The sequence below is a fragment of the Vidua macroura genome, chromosome 1 (genome assembly GCF_024509145.1).
Source record: "Vidua macroura isolate BioBank_ID:100142 chromosome 1, ASM2450914v1, whole genome shotgun sequence".
In the NCBI taxonomy this organism is placed as follows: Eukaryota; Metazoa; Chordata; class Aves; order Passeriformes; family Viduidae; genus Vidua; species Vidua macroura.
Genome location: NC_071571.1, coordinates 25,804,678 through 25,827,373, shown reverse-complemented (window position 1 = coordinate 25,827,373; position 22,696 = coordinate 25,804,678). Strand labels below are relative to the sequence as shown.

The window sequence follows — 22,696 nt, the reverse complement described above, 5'->3', positions numbered from 1 at the left end:
CTTCTGCATATATTCCAAAACTGTAACAGCTTGTTCCAGAGCCTAAAATTCAACCCAACACTTTTGCTAGCGATGAGGACATGACACCTATTGGCTGAGTATCACATTCTCCCTTTTTCTGCAACAGTCTATCCAGAAAACCACCACATATTACACTAAGAGGCAGACATAGCAGAGCAGGAAGATAATTTTCTTCTTATGAATCTTCCAGTTACTACCATTTTATATTTCAAGTAAGAGCAAAGAAACACACTATAGAGAGAACATTACAGTTGCTCCATCGAACACTGTAAGGTTTGGGCACAGCTGTGTGGTCTGTTCCAACAGCTCAGATCACATTGCATATGCGTTACAACACGACTTGCTGTTCCATTCCCATCACCCCCAACAGGCCCTGACTCATTCAATGCACCAGACAGACCTGCAACTTTGTAGCATTTGTTACACTGACAGAAGAGAGAAAACAAGACTGAAGCTGTAGAAAGAAAGCAGTCTCATAATTATCATAACCAAACCAACAAAGAAAAAAAAGACCACACCAAAAAAAAACCCAACAAAAAAAAACCCTCAAAAAAACTCCCAAAAACTGTCATACAAAACAGCATTTTTATTTCTCTCTCTGCCACAAAAATTCTGTGAGATGTCAGGAAATCAGCTGAACCAACCTGTCTTTTACAGTATCTCTTCTGGATGCCCACTTTATACGGGTCTTATTTTTAAGCCCTCTGCATTAACAGATGCAGAAGGAAACTACAGGAACTGCAGTTTGAACTCCTAAAGTGGAATGCAACATCCTGAGTTACCTGAACAACCACACTATAGAACCCTGATGGATTTGGGCTTCCCCATCCATGAAGTGTAAATTGATACCATCTTTCTTCTCCCATAACTGCGATATAAAGTGAACAAAATTTCGGACATGCTCCTATTATAAAGAAGCAAAATCTCAGGCAAAAATTCAGATTTGCGACTTCAAAGCAAGGTATAACAGTAGGACACAAACAGCATGAGGACACAAACTAAGAAGGAGAAGGGAAAAACACCAAACAGCTGCTCATTAAGGGCACACACTATGGTCCTATGTAAAAGGTAAAACAAGGATTCCAGGGAGGAGAAAAAAACAGCAAGTGATCACATAATTAAAGACTTCAGGATAATACAGATGTTCTTCCACACCTGGAGGAACAATGTAGTCTCAGGCAGTCATGAAGTATATCCCACATCACATATTTCCATCTCCCCTGAACTAAAGCCTGAAGTACAAAAATAATCCGTATTTTTAGACACATATCTAAATATACACATAAGCAGAAAAAGCTAAATATTTATCATTCTTTACAAGTGCAATAACATTTATTAGGCATAGAAAATGCCAGTTAATATCTCAGATTACTGTGTTCTTGTATTTATCTTTCCCTCACTGCTGACAAGTGGAAAAATCTCCATGAAAATATCAACTAGAAGTATTTAGCTTGTTAAAAACTTTATGTATCAAACCTGATCAATGTAAAAAAACACTCTTGAAGTTACTTTCCATGAGTCATGCCTGAACTATTCTAAAACTGAAGTTCTCACAACCTTACAAGATAAGAAAGAGAGTAACTAATTTGGTACAGCTGCTATTACTTCCCATAATGCCCAGTGCCTGGAAAACAACTAGAAATTACTGCATTCTATATGTTATTTCTTGAGGTTTTTTTTTTCAAGTATGCCCAGTCATGTATTAACTTTATGCCAAATGCATTCTAACAGGACACTTTTCCATCCCTATTGGGTGTGTGTTCTTGGACACAGTTACATACTGCTCTCATCTCCCAGCAAAGGTATGAAAAAGCTGCATTTGACAACAAAGCATGCATTTCTCAATACCCTGTTAGCATTCACCAATTTGTTTTCAGTATCAATCTTGCTGGGAAAAAACCTCAACAACACTCTACTTAGAAGAATCAGGAATGCTACCATTCTATAATAGCATTACCAATGGGAGTCTTCTCACAAGCTGTACATCTATTTGGGAGGCAACTTCTTCAAAGCAAAGCATTCAATGCTATTGATTTAAAAACTTTCCTCTAGACTGGAACACAAAGGCCAACATAGGAAAGTGCTTCTTCCTGCTGGCATCAGTGAAGCCATCAATGCACAAGATAAGGTTCAAGTGCAAAAACCATAATGTATCCTAGGAAGGAACACTTGGGGAAAAAAAATCAGTTCTCAGATGAAGGTTATGAAGAGTTAAGTAAGGATCCTCTGCATCTGTATAAAATGAAAGAAGTCATTTTATTAAAGGATTAAGTTTCCATATAGGTACATAAAACCACCTTGCCATCTCCTTCCAGAAGCATTAGAAATCAAACAAGGAACACAGTAATCAGTTTACTTACACTGTCTGACAGTCCATCAAAATTTATTTATTTCTAATTACTTCTGTATACTTGATCGTTCTGGTAGAATGTTTTTCCTAACAGGAGGCCTATGAATGTGTCTGTGCTCTGCTACAGGGCACTTTTCATGATTTTTCACTATTGTATTCCAGAAGAGGGAATACCTCTTATCCCCTAATCCTACAAAAAGTCCATAACCGTTTTGCACCCGAGTCTCCAATGATGGTGTTGAGGAATTACAATGGTACAAAGAACAAAAGCCTGCAACAACTTCACAAAAAGCTCATTCCATCTTACAAGTTATGGTGAGAACAGACACACACCATCACACCTTGTCAGAGTTAATCATTAAGTTATAAAAGAAGGAAGGAAAATATATCCAAGAATTTTGAATAAATGCATTAAAACAATTAAAAGTTTATTAATAAATTTGAGGAGAAAGAGGTGATTAAGAAGTGACTCAAAAAGGACAAATTAGTTTTATGAAAGCAAAAACGAAACACCTTCAGCTAACTAAGCAAGATTAATTATGTGAAAAAATACAGCTATGGCTAAACTTCAAAGAATGAATTTTTTTTAGTATTTTGACCACTATGCAATCTCTCTAAACTTTATAGTCAATAGGATTTTTAAAAGGTAATGACCCAAAGACTTTACTAATTCTCAACTATCCTTATAAAATACTAAAATAATAGGACAATACAAGAGTGGTTTGGCTATTTTTGCTTTTATAACTACAATTTTAACCATCATTAAGATGTTAAAACAAAATTTTTAAAAATGTTTCAAAGAAGTAACAGAACTAAATCAGCATAAGTAAAGACAGAAGACCTATTCCAAAGCAACAAACTATCTTTGACTGTGCTTTTAAAATAGTTTCTAAAAATACAAAATGTTACAGCAAGAAAGAATGGCAGAAACCTGAAAGAAAAACAAACAGGTTCACTAGAGTTTGGTTTCCTATGGTTTATCTTTTGTTCAGTGATTCCTAACCTTTAACCTAGCTGCCCTCACTCCCCCAGGCTAAAACACAGCTAAATTGTTGTATTAGAAGAAAGTTAACTGGCAGTAAGACTTGAGTAAATGATGATCTTGTTATGCTCGTCCATAAGCAAACTGAGTTCTTGTAATCTCACAGACAGTGCTAGGAGTCCCACTCTAGGTCCCACAACACCAGACTTCACAGAAATTAACAGTTACATAGCAGGAAACAACCCTCTGCCCACAAAGACGGACTTGACTTCAAGGGCAATGTCTGATTTATGACTTTCTTTTGTGTCTGAAGCTCCTGCCAGCTGAATGTTTGGAGGAAGGGTTCACTATTGCCTTGGTTGCGTAAACTCCGAGCACCTCTGGCCCAAATCCAACAATGCACTTAAGTATGTGCTTAACTGTTTTGCTGGATCAGAGTCAGTACATTCAGTAACATAGGAGAGCTCTGCATCCCAAGCAATAAGCTGTTAAAACCCAAGGACAACATTTACAAGGATGATTTGTCTGATAGATAAATGAAATATCCTCCAACTACAGGAGATTACAACCCTAGCTATAGCAACATCAATGGTGGCACTACAACACACACTTTTTTGTACTCTTTGGAGATGTTGCCACAGGGCTTGTTGAGCTGGCCTTTCAGTTTGCATGTTTGATTTTTATTTCCTTATTCCCCTGGTACCATACACACCTCTTCTAAAGGGATAAGACAGCCTTAGAAAAAAAAACTTAGCCTACAACTACTACTACAGTTTTTCATTTTTGAGACTGCTTTGTCCACACAACTAGGTGTCTGAAGAAGCCAAGACTACTCCAAAAAATTTTAAGTTTACTACTGATATGAAGAACTGCAAATAAAAGGTTTCAGAATCTTAAACCTCTGATGGAAGTTTTATAGCTTAACTTGTATACTGAACTGCTATTGTATGACCATTCATGAGAAAAGCACCTACAACTTGGAAAAGATTAGAAAAAAAGCCATGGAGTACTTTATTCCACAGCAGAGAATTTTCACTGGCTGTTTAGGAAACAGTGGCTGTAAACCAAGCATTCCACATTTTCAGTGTCATCAAATAAAATGCACTAAATTCCTCAATGAAAAGTCCAATGCTCCAAAGCAAAGCTGCCCCATGTCAGTACTTCCCATACAGAGATCTCCCATGACAGATCACAGCGGTTTCATGGCAGTAAAATGGTCTACATTCAGTTCATGGAAAAAAAAAAACATTAAAACCAGAAAGGAGAGCATAGCACTGGAAACTTGCATCTTGCTCAAGAAAAAGAGTGCAAAATGAAGCAAATATAACAATCTCCTGCTCTCTATTTATTACTGCAGCCTGAAGTGTCTGAATGTTCTAACACTTGTAGTTCTCACAAAAACTTTCAAGTTCTCTACGGAAAGGGCATTCTAAATAATATAGGTTTGGCCAGAAGCCCTTTAAAAATAAAAAAGAAAACTTAAAAAAAATCTCACTATGCTAAAACACTGAAACAAAGTTTTCAAACAAACAGTTCTTTGAAGAAAATTATTTGTAATTTCAGCCACAACGAAGGCTCCTCAAGAGGAAGGTTTTCCCTGTGTTTATAGATTACAAAGAGATAACAACCATAAACATGTTACTATACGCTTACCTTGGATACCTCTTCTTTTCCACTGTTCTCCTTAATGAATACTTTTTCCAGTTCAGGGCTTATTCCTTCTACATTACACGGCACACGTGAAGCAGTTGATTTTGGCACTGAAAAGCTTGACAGTGGCATAGGGACAGATCTGGAAATACAAGCCTAGAAGGTAGACAGGAACATGATTTAAAGATGGAAACAGAATAAAGGCAGAAGTCTGAGACCAGAACGAAAACATTACTAAGTAAGAAGTTGTGTATTAATTTTGCCGTCTAGAAGATCATCTTTACTCGGTGAATTTAAATAAAAACAAATGTCTGCATAAATCAAAAGCCGATAAAATAATCTCTACTTAACTCAAAGAAGAGCTGTAAAATCAAAGCATTCTATGACTTCACTTGGTAGTAAGTAGACAGGTGTATGTACTTCCCAGAGGCACAGACTACGATTTACACTGCAGGAGGATGGGGAGTGCATGGGGCCCTGATGCTAACTAGGATCCAAAAGGCATTTCATAACATTCCTAAAGCTTAATGACTCAACTGAAATATCCACTTAATGCACTTTTACTCTCTTTTGGTTGGCTTTAGCAAATGCAAAATAAAACATTAATTCTGAACCTTTAATTTCATTAGCTTATACCTTTTCAGAACTTTCTATCAAAGGTCTTAAGAGAAATCATCTTGAGTTTAAGAAATAAGCATCTACATAAGTACAAATATGATTCTCAGAAAAGCCTGTTGAGTGGAGCTCTGTTACCAACAGGAAACATTCCCATGAATGCACACGTCTTGCACAGTCAACCTTAAAAGCTTCACCTTGGCAGCAGCTACACTGACAGCCATGAACAGTCTCATGTGTCAATCAACGTGTTCTCCTCCTCCTCACAGAATCACAGGATGCTTAAGATAAAATGTAAACTTTTTTTTGAGTTCTTATCAAGTGAATCTTGCACAATGTGCAGCTCCCAAGGTGCAAGTCATTTGCCTGCAAGCATTCTCTGACTGCCAGAATACACAGCCTGAAAAATGGCTTTATCAGAGAAAATCTTCCTGAGAAACCAAAATGTCCTATGAGCAATGAAAAAGTGAGCTCCAAGTACTAAAGAATGTTCCTTCACAGCATATGTATTAGGTGGGTTTTAATCTGTGTCACAGACTGTCTTCTATGTCACTATAATGGCACAGGTACTTACAACAGCTTACTTTGAGACGTAAAGCAAAACCCTTTTTGATGCCAAATGTAATAGGATCCTTTGTTATAAAGGCTAACAGGTTCAGGAAGAGCATCATATTCCTATTGTCTTCATGCATTAGGATTTGACCACAAGATTTTATCCCCATAGAAATGTAAGGAATCAGCCATCACAGCTCAACCAGCTGCTCTAACTAACTAGCTGCTATAGAACACCAGCTAGTTAAAAAGGTACTCAGGAAATATCATGATAGAACCAACATTTCAGATGTTCAAAGAGTGGCCTGTTAGTAACAGGGAGTCCAAGTTAAGGATCTACTATAGGTGAAATTTAATCAGAACTCAAATATTTGCACTCTCAAATAACCCATAGTTAAATGTTTTCTACAAATGCCTTAAGATTTATGAAGATATTGGCTGAACCTCACCTGAACTTTAGAACTGTAACTGGGTTTCAGTTTTGCTGACAGGTTGTAGTAACTAGATCATGACTGCTTTGGGTATCCTCCACTGCACCCTGCTTTGGTAGTTTCTTTTTCTGTATTTCCTATTTTTATTTAACTCGCCCAGATGGAATTAGGTGGCAAAACTGGTAAGCAAATACCTTCCAGAGGAGCTTTGGAAGTTTACCACAAAAAAGTAAGTCTTGGAAGCAAGTACATGTCCCTGGAAGCACACCTTATCTGGCCATGCCCATAACTTTTACAGCATCATAATATATGTCAGTTGCTATCCTGGTGCAGCCCTTCCTTTATTATATGACGACCATCAGATAAACTCCAGTGAAGGCACAGCAGTATCACACTGTTAAGCATCTGACGTACCACACAAGAGAACAAACACACGACAGATGGGAAGGCTCAGCAGGCTATTCAGCCAACCCTGATAAGATGGGAGGCTGTTAATATAAGGAGCTGCCCACTTACCTGAGTCTGACTGATTGCTATATGGTTGCCATGGAGAGGTGACTGACGTTCCTTCTCTTTGTTGTGACGACTGCTCTGCTTACTGCGCTGAAGCTGCTGCCTCAGTTTGGCAATCTGCTGGAGAGAAGTTCAGGTGATGTGAGAATGAGTTATCAAATGGGTAACTCCTCAAATCTTCACATATAAAGTGAATCATGGACATTTTAATCCTCTTTGGAGTATTTTACAGGCATATAGGATCGCCTTTCCTTGAAGTATGAGCATTAAAGCTTCTTTCTGCTTATCGGATACTTACTCCAAAGTATCTGTCCTATTCACCAACCAGAATATGACAACAGGCTTAGTTTATTTATTGAATTTCCTCATTTACACACAAGCACTGTAATATCTGATGCAAATAAAAGTAGTCAGAATGACAATTTGTAGCATCTTCTAATCTGTATCTGGTTTAAACTAGGGACTTTGAAGCCTACAGTTTCATTTGTTTGATCTTAAACCAAAACAAAGTTTTTTTGTGATAATTTATCATAAAAGTAAAGAACCTTCACAAACAATTGGCACTCAAATGCACTGTTCATCTTTGAGTACTTATTTAATATATTTAATAACACTTCCCTCCAGGCAAAATTATCACAGATTCTTTCAGGCAGACGGAATTATCTTTCCTGCTGTCTGCTACAAAGATGTCTAATCAAAAGTTACATTTTAAATGTCAAATGCAACCAAAGCCATTATCCATTTGACCTGCTCCTTAGCAAGAAACCAAAGAATTTCATTTTGGGATTCCACTACTTATTTATTCCTCCTGGGAAACTTCTACATGAAAGAGAGTACTTACCTCTATAAACATTGTCTCAGAAGTTTAGACTGTGTGCAAATTCACACAGCAGGTACAGACACTTCCTTAAAACTGGATAATTTGTTCCCTTAGGCTCAAATCCCACTGTTCCTCATGCTCAGCACACTGGAATATAAGGCCATGCATGGCCCCATTTCATTTTCAACTCAGCTAGAGATACAATTTTTAAAAACCTGAAGGGCAAGTAAGGAGAATGAATGCATATGGAATTCATACATCAGCTGGAAACTAACCTCTCTTTCTGAGTGACAACTCACAAGTACATGCACTCTGTGGTTATTTCCAAGTAGTTAAATATATCACTGGTACTCTTGCAAAGCAACTCTGTGTCAGAGAATCACTTCACATCACTCTTCACAGTGTCAGAGATGACAGTGCTTGGTGAAGAGGTTTGGATGGAGCTCTGCTGCAGGCTGTGAACTTTTCTTTGTGCTGTTTCTGGTAGCACTCACAGAAGAACAATCTATCTTCAAGGCTTCATATCAAGTTTTGCCACAGCTCATTACCCATATTTAGAGAACTGCTACTCAGAAATGGCTGAATACTTTGATCTTTAAACAAAAGACAAACAGTTCAAGAGTTCCAAAAGGGTCTGTGTATTGAAAATATCCAGAAAAACAGAGCCCTAATACAACCACATTACTTACACAGATGAGCTACATTTAGAGAATTGGGACACTAAACTCTTGATCAAAGGTGCCACTCGAGCACCACATGTTGCAAGCAGCTTTGGAGTCTGAAGAGGTATTTCTCTAAAAAAGAGGTATCTCTGAAAAAAAACCCCATTTGTCTAGAAATTTCCCCTTCTCCTTGTAGGAGTAACAGCAATTAGGAAATCTAACTCCATAGATGAAAAAACATGCAGGTTACTACTCTGGTAAACATACACACATTACAAATATTTGTGCCTTACATTGGAATGTTGAAGAATGGGGAGAACTGGGAAATAATCTTAATCTTCTCCTTTAAAAACAGAGGAGAAAAATGATGTCCAGATCAGAAGACAGCTGTGGACAGAGATGGCTGGCTACAAGAATAATTAGAAAGCAAGGAGAGTGCTGTATATAAATCTTTCATTTCTACTGCCTCTCCTTGATTCTATGCACTTCCTCCTAAGTCAAAAAGTTAAATACACTATTTTGTTTAATTTAAATAAAACACAGTTTCTGAGCTTTCCTCAAGAGTGAAAAGAAAATATGAAAATATCTACACAATACCACCTCAGAGATCTGACAGACTGATTTCTGTCACAAATAAGCTTGCAAATCTTTGACAACATAGCCTCCCCCACTGTAAAATTTGGATAGTGAAAACTCTAAATGGGATAGTGTTGATAGGCTGGTATGTCTCTAGGCCAGCCAAAAACCTTGAAGCTCTGATACTGTGAAAGGAATCAATGGATCCCTGGAATTTAAGGTTCTCTCAGCCACCTCAAGAGTATGTGTATTTTGCTAGTCAGTAGGTTCTTCACACTAACAAAGGAAAGAGTGCTTGGGTCACTGAGGAAACAGAAGATGGAAAATGGTTGACTTGATTGTGTATCTGGAGCTGATACAATCTCTTAAGCCAAACAAGCAATGCAGTAAAGAAACAGATGTGCCTTCTTAGATCATATGTCCTTAGCCCCAAACTTGCAGGACCCTAGGCATCCATGATGTGGTAGTTACTTTTGGACAAGAAAACAAGAAAGTAACAATGGGCATATAAAAGGAATCTGCCATTTCCTATTTATCCTGCAGACCTGGGAGACAGAGGCTTGCTGGCACAGACAACCAGCAAGCTGGCAGTGTCAATGACTACACAAAATCTGCTGAACTGAACAATGCTCCATCTCTTCACCAAGGGGAGTCCACAGTGGTTCTACCACTTGCTAATCCTGAAATTGCAACAACTTTTTTTCTTCTACAATATTATCTTAATTATCAATTATTTTCTATCTCAAGCTGAAATAAAGCCAGTGCTATTAACAGGAGTAGACAGCTGTGCTAGCTTCCTCCAAGTTTATCTACACCACCTCCTCAGGCAGCAGGGAAGTGCCATCAGAGCACCAAACATAAGCAAAATCATCTACAGTATGAGCTACACTAATTCTTGCAAAACAAATATAATTCATGGAGTAAGAAAAGAGTCTGAAACATATGCCTTGATGGCACCTGTTTTACCAATTATGTCAAAGAAGGAGCATATCCTGTCTCTTGGGCACTCAACCAACGCAGAGAATATGAGCTAGAGAGTCTGCTGTGCAAAGAAAAGGGGGACAAGGAAGTGGCAGGAAAGGAGCCATGTGCTACACGGGGGAAACCAAAGGGCAGAAACAAAACACTGTTTTCACTGAGCAGCTACGAACAGAAAGGGTTTGGGACACCACTTCCCCCACATGCCCAACTGCATGCAGTCTAATATAACTGAGTATTAATGTGACTGGGGTATACACAGTCATATTAATGAACATGTGTAAATCATCACAAAAAGATCTAATCTGTATCCTAAAGCACCCATTTATTGGAGCCTTAGCCTTGCACATATGGGCGCTTAGATCCATAACACATGAATTATTTTTGTATACCAACTCAAATGCTCTCCCTGCCTACCTAACTTGAAAATGGGTAGAACATTCTCATTGGAAAATACAGCTATTTTCTTAGAGGATAGCTGAAAGTAAAACATAACTAAAAAAAAAAAAAAAAAAAAAATCAAGGAATTCATCAAGGAGTAAGCTCAATTTGAACGCTACTTCCAATGTTCAAATGCCATTTGTTATCTAAAACTGTTTTGCTACATTTCTATGTGTAAATATATATGGTAGGAAATTTCAAAAACTATTTTTTAATTTACATTTGGCAAGTACTCTCATGTGACTGCACAGAGGGGGGAAACACAGAACAGATCTGTGCACATTTTAAAAAAAAAATTAAGAAAATTTTAGACTTTGCTCTTCCAAATGACTGTTCTCTGCAATGTTGCTGATGCAGTGGAAAGACTCTTTTCTTCACCTATTTTAAAGTAATTTATAAAAACCCCCACCAACAAAAAACACTGAGAAAACACAAAGAGCAGTGCATCAGAAACCTACACCAAGTCATTCAGGGCACAAAGTTTCAGTTTGGTTTTCATGGTTTACTGTCAGCTAAAGGTAAGATGACCATCCAGGATTATTGAACAAACAAGTCAGGAAAACCCTCTTTAAATATTTTTTTGCTTGCTAAGTATTTCTATAGCTCAAAGCTGTACATTAAATACTATAATTTTGTCTATGCCACTTGTGATATGCATGCAGTCTAATATAACTAATGGCACAAAATTGAGAAATAACCAAATTAGGTCAGATCTTTACAACACTGGGATAATCTAAATATCCTCGTAATTTTTCCCTTTTGAAGGGACTTAGATGCAGAGTAATATGAAGGAACCTGACATATCCCACCATACCTCTCAAGTGCACACCAATATTTACCAGTCAATAGGCTGCATTTCTACAGCCTACACAACATGGTAACTTCCTATTGCTGATCAAGCCACAAACTCCTTGTTAATGAGTGAGCTCCATCTCGTTCATTAAATGTCTGTTAATAAACAAGTTAACCAGTAGGTCAAAGAGCAAATCAAGAATTAGAAATTCTCCCTAAACCTTTTAATACAATCTTTCAATTGCTATATGAAAGCACATTAGGCATGCAAGCTCTCATATTCAATTCTCTTTTATTCCAAAGTCCTTCTGGAATAAAGTCCAAAGTCCAAGTACTCTGTTAGAGCAAAAGGGACCTTCCAATGGGGGGCTGCTGCTGTCTGTGTAACGGATACAGCACAAAGAGCTGCTTAAGGGAAGTGAAAAATCAGCTGTCTGAAATACATCTTTAAAAACCTATACAAAATGAAAAGTACTAGTTTTAAATAAAGGGTTTTTCCCAGTTCTGGGTAAATTCCAGTTCAGGGTAAGCTATAACTAAAATTGTCCCTGAACAATGTCAAGGGAATCTCAAACTAATTATTCAGGTCAAAAGGGGGAAAAATACCAGTGTCCAGTATAAAGACTGACAGCAATCTTTATGTCCCAGTCAAAACATATATCTATTGAAATAATGTTAAAGCAGTGTGGCATCATCTTAGACATGTTACGCTTAAGATTTCTTAAAATCAAATAGGAGAACCCTTCAGAATAAACAAATTATTTTGAAGTAGATTTTGTTATGAAATGATTAAAGGGAAGTTTATATTGACAACTAAGGACTTCTAAATTTCTAATAAGACTCACTACAAGAAAGTAGATATATATCTATTTTAGTGCTAGACAGACTTAATCCTGACACACAGCTATTTCAATTAAGGGCAAAGTAAGTTTCACTACTCAAACTGAAATCCTTTTTGTAAGTGGTAATTCTGAATTCATCTGCTTACTTGGGATGTTAAATTTATATACTCACTTTTAGTTTTTACAATGTAGATGTTTAAAAAAGGGCTACCAGTTGTATTAAATAAATTTATTTAATTTTAATAGTACTCAAATTAACTAAGGAAAAAATTATTTTTTGAACTTAAACACACAATCTTATTTTATCAAAACTAGTAACTATCACACAAGTGTTTAGCTAGTTTACACTACCAACATATTAAAAAAATGCTAGAAATCATTACATTAATTTCTGAAGCAAGAAAACATGAATACAAATTGCTAAAACAAGTCATGGAAACTGCCAACAGCTATCTACTTATTTACTGTCAAATACTGTGGGTAACAATTCAAAATTTTGAGCAGAAAATGTTACCTACACTACATACAAGAAATGCAGTTTCCCAAAAGAAGGTGATATTTTTATTTCCATTACTTATGCTCTTGCTTTCAGCTGCCCATAGCTTTGTCAAATATCTACCATGCAACATTCTGCTCTATCTCCTTCCCATCAGAGACTTCAAGTAAAAATGTTAGGGCTGTTTAAGAATGTGAATTAAAATGAAAGGGAGGGTGGAAGAGATTTTACCATTTTATGTGCCAAAGCACATTACTTTAAGCTTTTTACCTGCATGTTTCTGTTTTCCACTGTTTTGGATGAAAAAGCCAAACATTTTCCCGAGGGTCCCTTATGCTGCAAATGTGCTCCTCTAGTCCCTTCGAAGAATCTTTACATTTGGTAAAGCTTTGGCAAAAATTTCAGTTTGCACATGTTCAAGAAAGATATCTGGAACTGGCAGCTGCACTTGTTAACAATTCTGTCTCTAGTGGGCTTTACAGTTTGAATAGAACCACCCCAGGGAATTTCTCCTTCCAGGAACTGCACATTAATGTGGCACAAAGAAATTGAGTGCACAGATACTGCTGGTATTGAACAAACACTTAACACCCACCACACAGGCTGACACTGAGGGAAAGGAAAAAGAAAGAGTTAAAATAGAAGCCAAACAATGGATAGCCAGAACTAACAAGGAGCTGGAAGTTAACAGAGTAAGAGCTCAAATCGGGTAGTTGAATAGTGGCTGGATGATGCATGAAGTATGACATGGGTTATGAACCCAAGGAACTAGAAAAGGTAAGGAAACTGGCCTGAGTAGCTGGAGAAAGGAAAACAGAGGAAGGGGAAGAACTATATGCTGAAGAAGACAAAGGTAGGTTTTGGGGTGAACAACCATTGCAAAGTTTGGATAGAAACAACTCTCTTACAATGAACCTATTTTGTCTACTAAGGCATTCTAGCAAAAAAAAAAAAAAATGAACTGTGAAACACATTGGCCACACATTTCTTATCTTTCTCTTGTGGTCAGTACACCAAGATGGTGGCAACCCAGCACAATGGATCACAGTTATCAAATGGCAGAGACTTGCTTACATGCTGAAGGGTTCACTATCACTGACAGCCACAGGCCTGTGGTGAAGAAGAGCTGCTTGTTACACAAATTGATAGGAAACTGCCAGAGTATGAAGGATAGTCTCTCAGTAAAAGCAAGGAAACATTATCCTAGAAAAACAGATGCTACTCCTGTCTGTATTATAATTTCTTTGTAATGGTAGGTAAGGTTTAAGCCAAAACTCAGACACAAAACTCCTTCTGAACTTATTTCTGGTCACTTAATCTGTGATCCCCAGTGTTTCCTCACAGCTGCAGATGAAGTCATCCAGGCAACTGAAGGCCCATGTGTCAATACATCAAGGTTTCATGAGATGTATTTGGTGAGATGGGAACAGACAACCTTCTTTTGATCAACCTATCTTTGGCCCAGGACCTCACCTTTAAAAATGAGGCTATTGCCACCAATGGATTGCAAGATTATTCCATATGTGTCAAATGTGATTTTAAAATTTGAGTAATTAAACTTGCATCACTCCTTCTGACAATTATTCTATCCATGACTGTCCAGAGAAGAATATATACTGCCTTTTAACTTCTTCTCCTTAGATAACCTATATACTCCTTCTCATTTTTGAACGCCCTATTCAACAGGGAGTCAGTAAAGCGCATGCAAGAAGTCCAGAGGATGAGGGAAAAGTTCCACCTCATGGGAACATGCTGCAAGATTAATTTTTCGAAAAGAAAAGTGCAGTTCTTGAAGAGAGGATACACTCTTCCTGACAGGGGCATAAGGCTGAATGTAGCCCATTATTAGGCTCTGGACAGATTTAGTTACTCAAACTCTGGACAAAATGGAAGTTACTGGGACAAAAATGGAGATACTGTCATTTCAGCTGAGCTGGAAAACATTTTACTGAATCGACTTTCTTATTATGCAAATCCACCTTTTGTAGGTTCTTTCTAGTTGCAATTGTAGTCTACAGCAAAATATTTATGATTAAAGAGCATTTCAAGTTCTCATACCATTACTACATCAACACTTTTTTGTGGAAGTGGTGTCCTCTCCATCTCCAACCTAAAATCTGAACAAAATTTCTAGAAAAGCAAGGATATGTGAACATACCACCTGACACTTTGCCTCTTCCAGAAGAGCAGAGTTAAAGGTCAGAAAGCTAACTAAATTAACACTGAACAAGAAGCTGGTTCCTCAGTGCTCACTCTGGCCACTCTTTCACAACCAATACTTAGTATGCAGGGAGGAAGTCCAACAAGCATAAAATAACAATCAGTCTTCAAACAACTCTTAGACTGGGGGTAAAACCTGTTTCAAAAGCAAAAGAGGAGAGGGAAAGGGTGCAGTTTCCTGCACTCCAGATAGGGTTTAAAAAATGTCTTGGGCTTATCAAAACTTGAAAGGCTCCACTGTGCAAAACTTCTCACCTCTTTCAGCTGATCAGCACTTCCCCACGATGCCGAGCGCTGATGTGATCTCTTTTCTGTTCCCTCTTCAGCCCAACAGCTGGGTGTCTAGAAGGTAAAAAAAAAAAGAAAATGCGCTGCACTGAGTTCTCCAGGTAAGAAAAGCTTCTGGCACAAATTACTGCTTTACTCTTTAAGCAGTGTCAGAGTTATGTGAATAAATTTCAGAACCTGATATGCAGCACTAATAAACTCAATAAATAAAAAGCAATATAGAAAACAAAGCTTTGTAAACTTGCATTTACAAACAAAGGATGAGAATAATGCACATTACTGAAGAAGGAATCAGAGGCCTGACAAAAAACCTTACCTGGCTGCTCCCACTGTGCTTTGGCATTCATGTCTACATTTCACTAAGTGGACAGTTTAGAAAACTACACCATTAAAAAAACTGTAGAACAAACTCAAGCCAGGATTCACTTCTCCCACCTGTCTTCCTCAACAACTGGACTGCAGAACCAATCCCTTCTTGCTAACTCTGACTTGGTAAGAGTTGGATACACCATTTATTTTTGGCACCAACTTACATGAGCAGCACAGTGACAGGCAGGCCTTTTCCAGCCATATCTCAAAGCTTAGAGGTCTTCCTTAGATGTAGGAGCTAAAATTAAACCCCAAAGACTGAGAAGCATCAGAAAGTCCAAACTCTCAACCACTATGCTAATTTGCCACAAGGCTACAGTGAAAATTGAGGTTATCCACCAGAATTCCTGAGCAAGAGAGTCACAGGAACAATGGAAACATCTAAAATTCAAGAAGTTTGGGATACGAACTATATAAAATCCAGTGCTGTAGGCACATAAATATAAATCTGTTGATGTTGATCCCCCAACAATTCCTACTAGTATTAGCTGAATTTTTCACAGTAAGTACACAAGAAATAAAACTGCACCACTGAAAACAACAATTCGTCCGTGGGGTTTTTAAGGGAGGGGACCACTGCTGACACTTCTTCTAGGGAGACAAAACCCCAGCCCACAAGACAAATAGGATCTGGGATCCACATGCCTGTGGGACTTGGTCTCACTCATGAAACCCTGCTCCTCCACAGCCTTCCTTACTCTTGCTTCCCATCTAGGATCTCGAAGTTTTTGTAGCACCCACACAGATACTGAAGACTGGCTCAGGCAGGAGGCTTGGCACCACTCTGGAGAACACCATCAAACCAAGCCTACAGCTCCTTGCTGCCCTGCAAAGGGAGCTGGGAGCAGCCCCCAGGGCCAGGCCACTCCAGGCCAGCCATGGTACTATCAAGCTCAGAATTGTAACTTCAGAGCACAGGCTGCACCTTCATAACCACCACACTGCCACAGTATTACCCAGCCTACAGCCCAGCACCTAACTCATCAGGGCTAGTATTTAATGTGCTCAGTCTGTGTGCACAGGCCTACATAACCCTCTTGGTGTTTTCTGCCACCCCTGCACTTTCCATGGTTTTGGTGGGGCTTTTTCTCTGTTATTTTTACACCACCAGTAATACTTCAACCAAAGGCCCAGCAAGCTGTGTGGGTGACTAGAAAGCCAAATGGAAAAAGTCAGTCTTGAAGTTTTTCCTGCATGCTCCCAGAAAAGAAAAAAGAAGTCCTTACATGAAAAGTTAAGAGCTCTGTGTACTTATTACATGACTCTTATAAAATACCCCCTTTCTGTTGGGGTCTGGGGAAGAAACCAGAAGATAATGTGGTTATTAAAAAAAATAATAAAATCAAATGTGAAAAGTTAAAACAGCTACTTAAAACTATGTGAAAGACAAGGCAGTCCCTCAGCCAGGCAGCACTTAACTCTCCTGACCCAAAGCAGAGCCTCTGCCTTATGCATGTGCTACCTGTGTGTGTGCATCTGCTTGCTCTGCATTTTAACAGAGCCACTTTCTAAATAATTACTTGGTTTTGCAGATTCATCTCCCTGAAATTTGTGTGGAAGACATTCTGTTGGGTTTAGATGTTGGGGTTTTTTTTAAACATTGAAGTAACTTGCAGATTCCTACTGAACTAGTGAAAAATTTTTACTTTTTCAAAATCATAGGCTTTCACAATCTGTTATAATTTACTTTGCAATTTAAATTGTTCTTACAATATTTTACTATATCCCAAGTACAGCTGGAACTATACCCTCACACAACACCAGTAATAAAAAGGGAATTCTGAAAAAAATTATCTTCTAAAGATTGTCTTCTGAATACAACACTGCTCCACCATTTTGGGGAACATCAGGATGAAGTAGAACCAGGCAGTTTGGGGGCTTAAATACTTACCTGTAGTGCAAAAGGGTGTACCAGGGATGACTACAAGCTCATATCCTTTTAAATTACAGCTTAATAAACTGAAAAGATATCAAGAATCTAAAAAAGCCGAAGTGACTTTCTCAATAAAGAGAAGTAAACTGTTAAAAAACAAAACATATGTAGAACACACAGACCTGACTGTATTTTTCATAAATACAGATAGCAAGGACAAAACACAAACCCCTGAAGACCTTCATCAACAACAGCACTGACTGCTAGGAGAGAGAGAGAGGTGGGAATCTTTATAGTGCAGAGGATCTACTCAGAAATCAAAAATAAAAATCAGAAGATACCTATTCACTTAATATTAAATGCTGTACTTGTTCAAGAATGTTTTGACATTCTCTTCCACTCCCTTGAGACAAGGACTACATGGATGCTTTCAGCCCCTGGTACACTGAGTCAAGACACAACCTGTAAAGTATACATACGCAGTACGCAGGGGGCAGACTATTTGTGATCCTCAGTTTTACCTGCAGTATTAGATTACAAACATTGTATTATGTTCCTAGCACAGTACTGAAGTCAGACAGTGTTATATTTATGTGTTACTTAGAGGCAAATTTAAAAAAGGAGAAGCTTTACAAAAATAATACAACATAAGCAGTGACTAGAGTATTATTGCATGGTAGTCTTCTTCAAACCCTGGAAATTGCAATCCACATTATATGAAGAATAATTTTGGGTTTGTAACATTAAATCCTTGTATTCAAGCAAAAACCTTCAAAAAGCAAAAAGAAGCACCCCAGATTTGTTGTATTCAAACAGAAATTCCACTTTTCTAAGTTTAGCTTATGTATGAACACCTCATCTCACTTAAATGCTGTCATTTAGATCACAAATAAGATGAGGGTGTGTAGCACCCACAATTTGTCACATTTCATGGAAATTGTTTTCTCATCTTATTTACAATTTCCACAAAACAGTGTTATCAATGGAAGCCTCATTTGAAGCTGCAAGTGTACTTCTGAAGTGTTAAACATATGAAAAAAAAAAGAATATTAAAGCCAGAATGTAATTCAGAATTGTATTAGAAGAAAAATTTCTGAATCACAAAGAAAACCACAGTTGCTGCACTTCAAGTCAGAGGTAGGGTAAGAGTACCTCTCACAGTAAGAAATGTCAGGCACTGTCTCTGAAACTGGTAACATTTCAGAGCACCACAGAAGTGATGCACTGAACTTCATGAAGGATTAGTCCTGCAAGGCCATACTAAGAAGCTAAGATTTTAGGGAGAGAACCTTGAAAACACTAGATAATGTATGCTGTACCTACAAGACATGGATCCCTTGTTTTCAAGATATTAAGGTTTGTGGTCGATTTCAGCTGACATGTGAGATAGGACATGCTCAGAATGCCAAAGCTGCTTGCTCTCTTCAGTCTTCATGTAAATCACAATTACCACCGTTCTAACTCACCCAGCCTCATGGAGATCAGCACTTCTTCCAACACGTTTGGTACTCCTGCCTTTCTTTTCCATCCATGCCAGGGACATACACCTACATTCTTTCCACTTAGCTCAGAATGACTGCATAATACACCAACCTACCTAAACCTAAAATAAGACTGTATTACTTGAAGTATCTCATATTTATTGCCAGCCCTTCACTCCTATTACTACATCCAGCCTGCATTCCAGAATATCTGCACATGTCTATGCTTTACAGGGGAAGCAGTATGTTTTTGAAGAACTTCCAGATTCAAAAGAAACCCAACAGCAGCACTAGAAGATAAAAACTGATGGGTTTTCAGGTATTTCTAAAGCATTCAAGGGCCATCTAGAAACTTTACAAAGAGAAATTACCTAAGCAGTTGGAAGTCAAATTGACTATAGATGATGACACTTAAACATGAGACAGGTTAAGTCAGAATGACAAATCCACAGCTCTATGACATATCTTATTCCCTGTCCTTTCTGACAATATACATCATTAAAATATCCCACAAAATCAATTATAACTAATACACCAATAAAAAAGCTTCATGGAATTGAGCCTCTTTGTTTATGTCTGTTAATATTACAGCAAAAAAAAAAAAAAAAAAAAAATCTACCCAGAAGAAAAAAAAGTGTCTAATGAGAGCCTTGACCTACCCATGAGAAAAACTGGATTCCAATATTGCTGGATATGCCTAAGTCATCAACTGGAAATCACTGGATAATAAAATGCCACTAGGGCATTTGGTCTTTTCTTTGTATTATTTAGATTGAGAAAGATTCCATGACAAATTTTAACTGAAAACACTTTTGTTATGATATCAACATAATGCTTCTTTTTAATATCTCTTTTTAGTTTTATAAATATCTTTTTAATTACTTAGCTACTGCCAAATAATTATATTTATCAACTCTGACCATTATCCAAATATTTCTGAAGATTCCAAGGTTAGACACAGCCATTTCAACACTGAGTTGTTCTTTACACTATGAAGGGGGAAATACTTCAATGATGAAGCATAAAGAGGTTGTGTACAAAATTGTTCCATCTGTGCTTCCAAAAGAGACAGAAAGAATGGGGAAAGAAGTTATACTAAGTTTTAAATGGCCTTAATGAAAAGTTCAGATTTTACAAAAGGAGAGGAAAGTAGGACAACAGAGAAACTCAGGAAGGGGATCACAAAGTATATCAACACAAGTAACTTCTTATAATAGAAAGTTTACCTGCATTTCTGAAATACTTAAAACACTACTAAATAAAATTGCATACGTCTGGTTATACAAAATGTGCTGCTCCTTAACACACATGAATATACATACAGACTTCTGAGAAATACTGAATTGTACAAATACCACAATGCAGTGTTACAGTGCATTTTTCCAAAAGCAAACAACCACTTCGCTTCTGTATTTTCAGTCAAAACACTTGGGGCAAGTAAGAGGGACACAGAAATATGAACTGTAGTTCCTATTCTCCAAGATATGGCAGAAACTAAACCAAACAAAGTTCTGTTCCCTCCCTTCTATTACTATGAAGAAACATTTTATTCATGGGTATTATACAAGTTGAAAGAATTTAAGTGGAAAGAAGGACTTGGAATAAAGCTCACTAAAGGTTCATCTGATCACCATGAAGACCAGAAACTCTCTCTCTTTTTCTAAAAACTAGAATTCTAAGAAACTTGGAACGGCCATAATCACCACCTTAGCAGAAACGCACAAAATTTGGATTTTAGGCTAACGTTTAATTAGGAACAAAATATACCCTCAAAAGAGAAATAATTATTCCACCTACAATGTAAGTTATACTGACAGCATTGTTCTTGAATTTAGAAGTAAAACAAGAGATAATGAAAATCAGTAAACCCTTTTTCTGTATTTGCATGTTTCATTGGAGAATAAATTAACTTCTTTTTATTTAACTTAATTTGCTCTGCATGTATCCTATCAACAACTTGGAACTCACCCTCAGTTCTTGAAATTAGATATACTTCAAACTACACAGAGCTCAAACAACAAAAACCCAGACATACAACAAAACATAAGACAATGTTTTATGATCATCTTTAAGCCTCCCTAGTGAGCATTTTATTTGGGAAAAAAACCAACCAAAAAAAAAAAAACAAAAACAAAAAAACAACCCCACCAAACAAAAAATGCCCTCCAACTGGAAATCACTGTGCATATCAATATGCTTGTTCCATTTTACATATTCATAGTCCCAAGTAGTGACTCAACTTAAGCACTGATAAATGCTTGAGTCTGGCACAATTTGAATAAAAAACAGCTAATATAACTCAGTGCTGGAAGATATCCACAAATGCAAACCTTGAGATCTCCCTGCTCCTACCCCCCTGAAATAATACTTCATTTTGTAATGACAACAGTATGCTTTTCCTCTCTTTTATACTTGATTATGCTGAAAAGGTAAAATTTCATTTTTAGTTTCTGAATGAGGCAAAGGGAGACAGCCAAATGTTCACATAACCTGAACACTTACTTGAGCTCACTAGGAAAGCAATTTTACTGCCAAATACTTGGAGCTGCAATATTTATAGAACAGTTTGTTTATCTTTTCTGTAACTAGTGAAAATGTTTGTTTGTGAATGTTTAAATATTCTAAATTTTCTATTCATAAGGGTATTTGTAAAGATTGATATGGATATGCATTTTAAGAGAGGGGTTGAGAAATACAGTAACTACAAAGCATGCTACTGAAAATCTCCTGAATGGAAATTATGCTTTCAAAACAGAAAGACTTTAAAGTCATAGTATTGTGAAAAGAAGGCATCTTGAAAATAAATACAGGATTAAGGGCTTTTTAAGTAGATCTTTTGTGACAGCAAATATGACTGCTGGTTTTTTTTGCTAAAACTGTCTCATTTCAAAATAAGCAGGACATGAAGACAGCCTTCTCCAAAGGGTCCTCATTACAGTTTCTAAATTTTTTTCTTGGAACAATTTAATCATCAGTTTCTGCAATTCATTAAGTAAGATTTTTGCAACATACAGACCCTTTTTTTTTTCCTTTTCTAAGCATTCTGTGCTTATCTTTACCCCATCAAAGGGCTTCCTGTGCTGCATAACACCATATTTTAGAGATGAGGAAACTTCTATATACATTCTAACTTGTCCTGAACACAAAAGACTAGAATCATAGAATCTATTTCAAGACCCATAATAACTATGGATCATAATCGTGGCACAAGAGATAAACAACTGATTTAACAACCAAACCAACATGGCCTGCTAGACTGAAACTATAACCAAAGAGAGCTAGTTTCTTCTAGTTTCCAATTTCGTTTGGAAGACAAACTCAGATGGCTTATTCCAAACCCCAAAAGCACTGCTGAAAAAAACAAGAATGCAGCTCCTTTGAGAATAATTGGGGAGGGGTGGTTAGAATTATGTATTTTTAATCTCTTTGACAGTGATCATCTTCACAGGCAACAAGCTCCAGCACAAGGAGGAAGCAGGTAAGAAAGAACATTCACCTTTCCAGTCAAAGAGCACTGGAGCAGTACAATGCCTCAGCTACCTACCTGCCAGAGGGTCCTACTAAGGAGAGAGTCCTGAAGAGAATCCAAGGCTATCACAAGAGTATCAGACCATGAATAACCTCAGTGGCCTTCCCTCAGCCCCGCACATACAAACACACAGTTTTTGAGACTGACAGATTTATTACCATGATTTAGTAAAATCTTTTTGTCAGCCACTGTTATATAGACTTTTTTCTTAAATA

General features: G+C 37.4%; 1 protein-coding gene across 4 annotated transcripts in view; it reads right to left on the bottom strand.

Annotated features, from left to right (window-relative positions):
* The window catches only part of GLCCI1 (glucocorticoid induced 1), a 54,050-nt gene that overhangs the window by 10,942 nt on the left and 20,412 nt on the right, over window positions 1-22,696 (bottom strand). For 2 of the 4 annotated variants that reach the window (XM_053970398.1, XM_053970418.1), the window contains exons 3-5: window positions 15,197-15,283; window positions 7,118-7,234; window positions 5,007-5,159 (exon numbers count right to left, since the gene is read on the bottom strand). In XM_053970398.1, coding sequence (XP_053826373.1) covers window positions 5,007-5,159; window positions 7,118-7,234; window positions 15,197-15,283 — 357 coding nt within the window. The remainder of the gene's footprint in view (window positions 1-5,006; window positions 5,160-7,117; window positions 7,235-15,196; window positions 15,284-22,696) is intronic. The other 2 variants (XM_053970408.1, XM_053970427.1) reach the window with 1 other exon arrangement.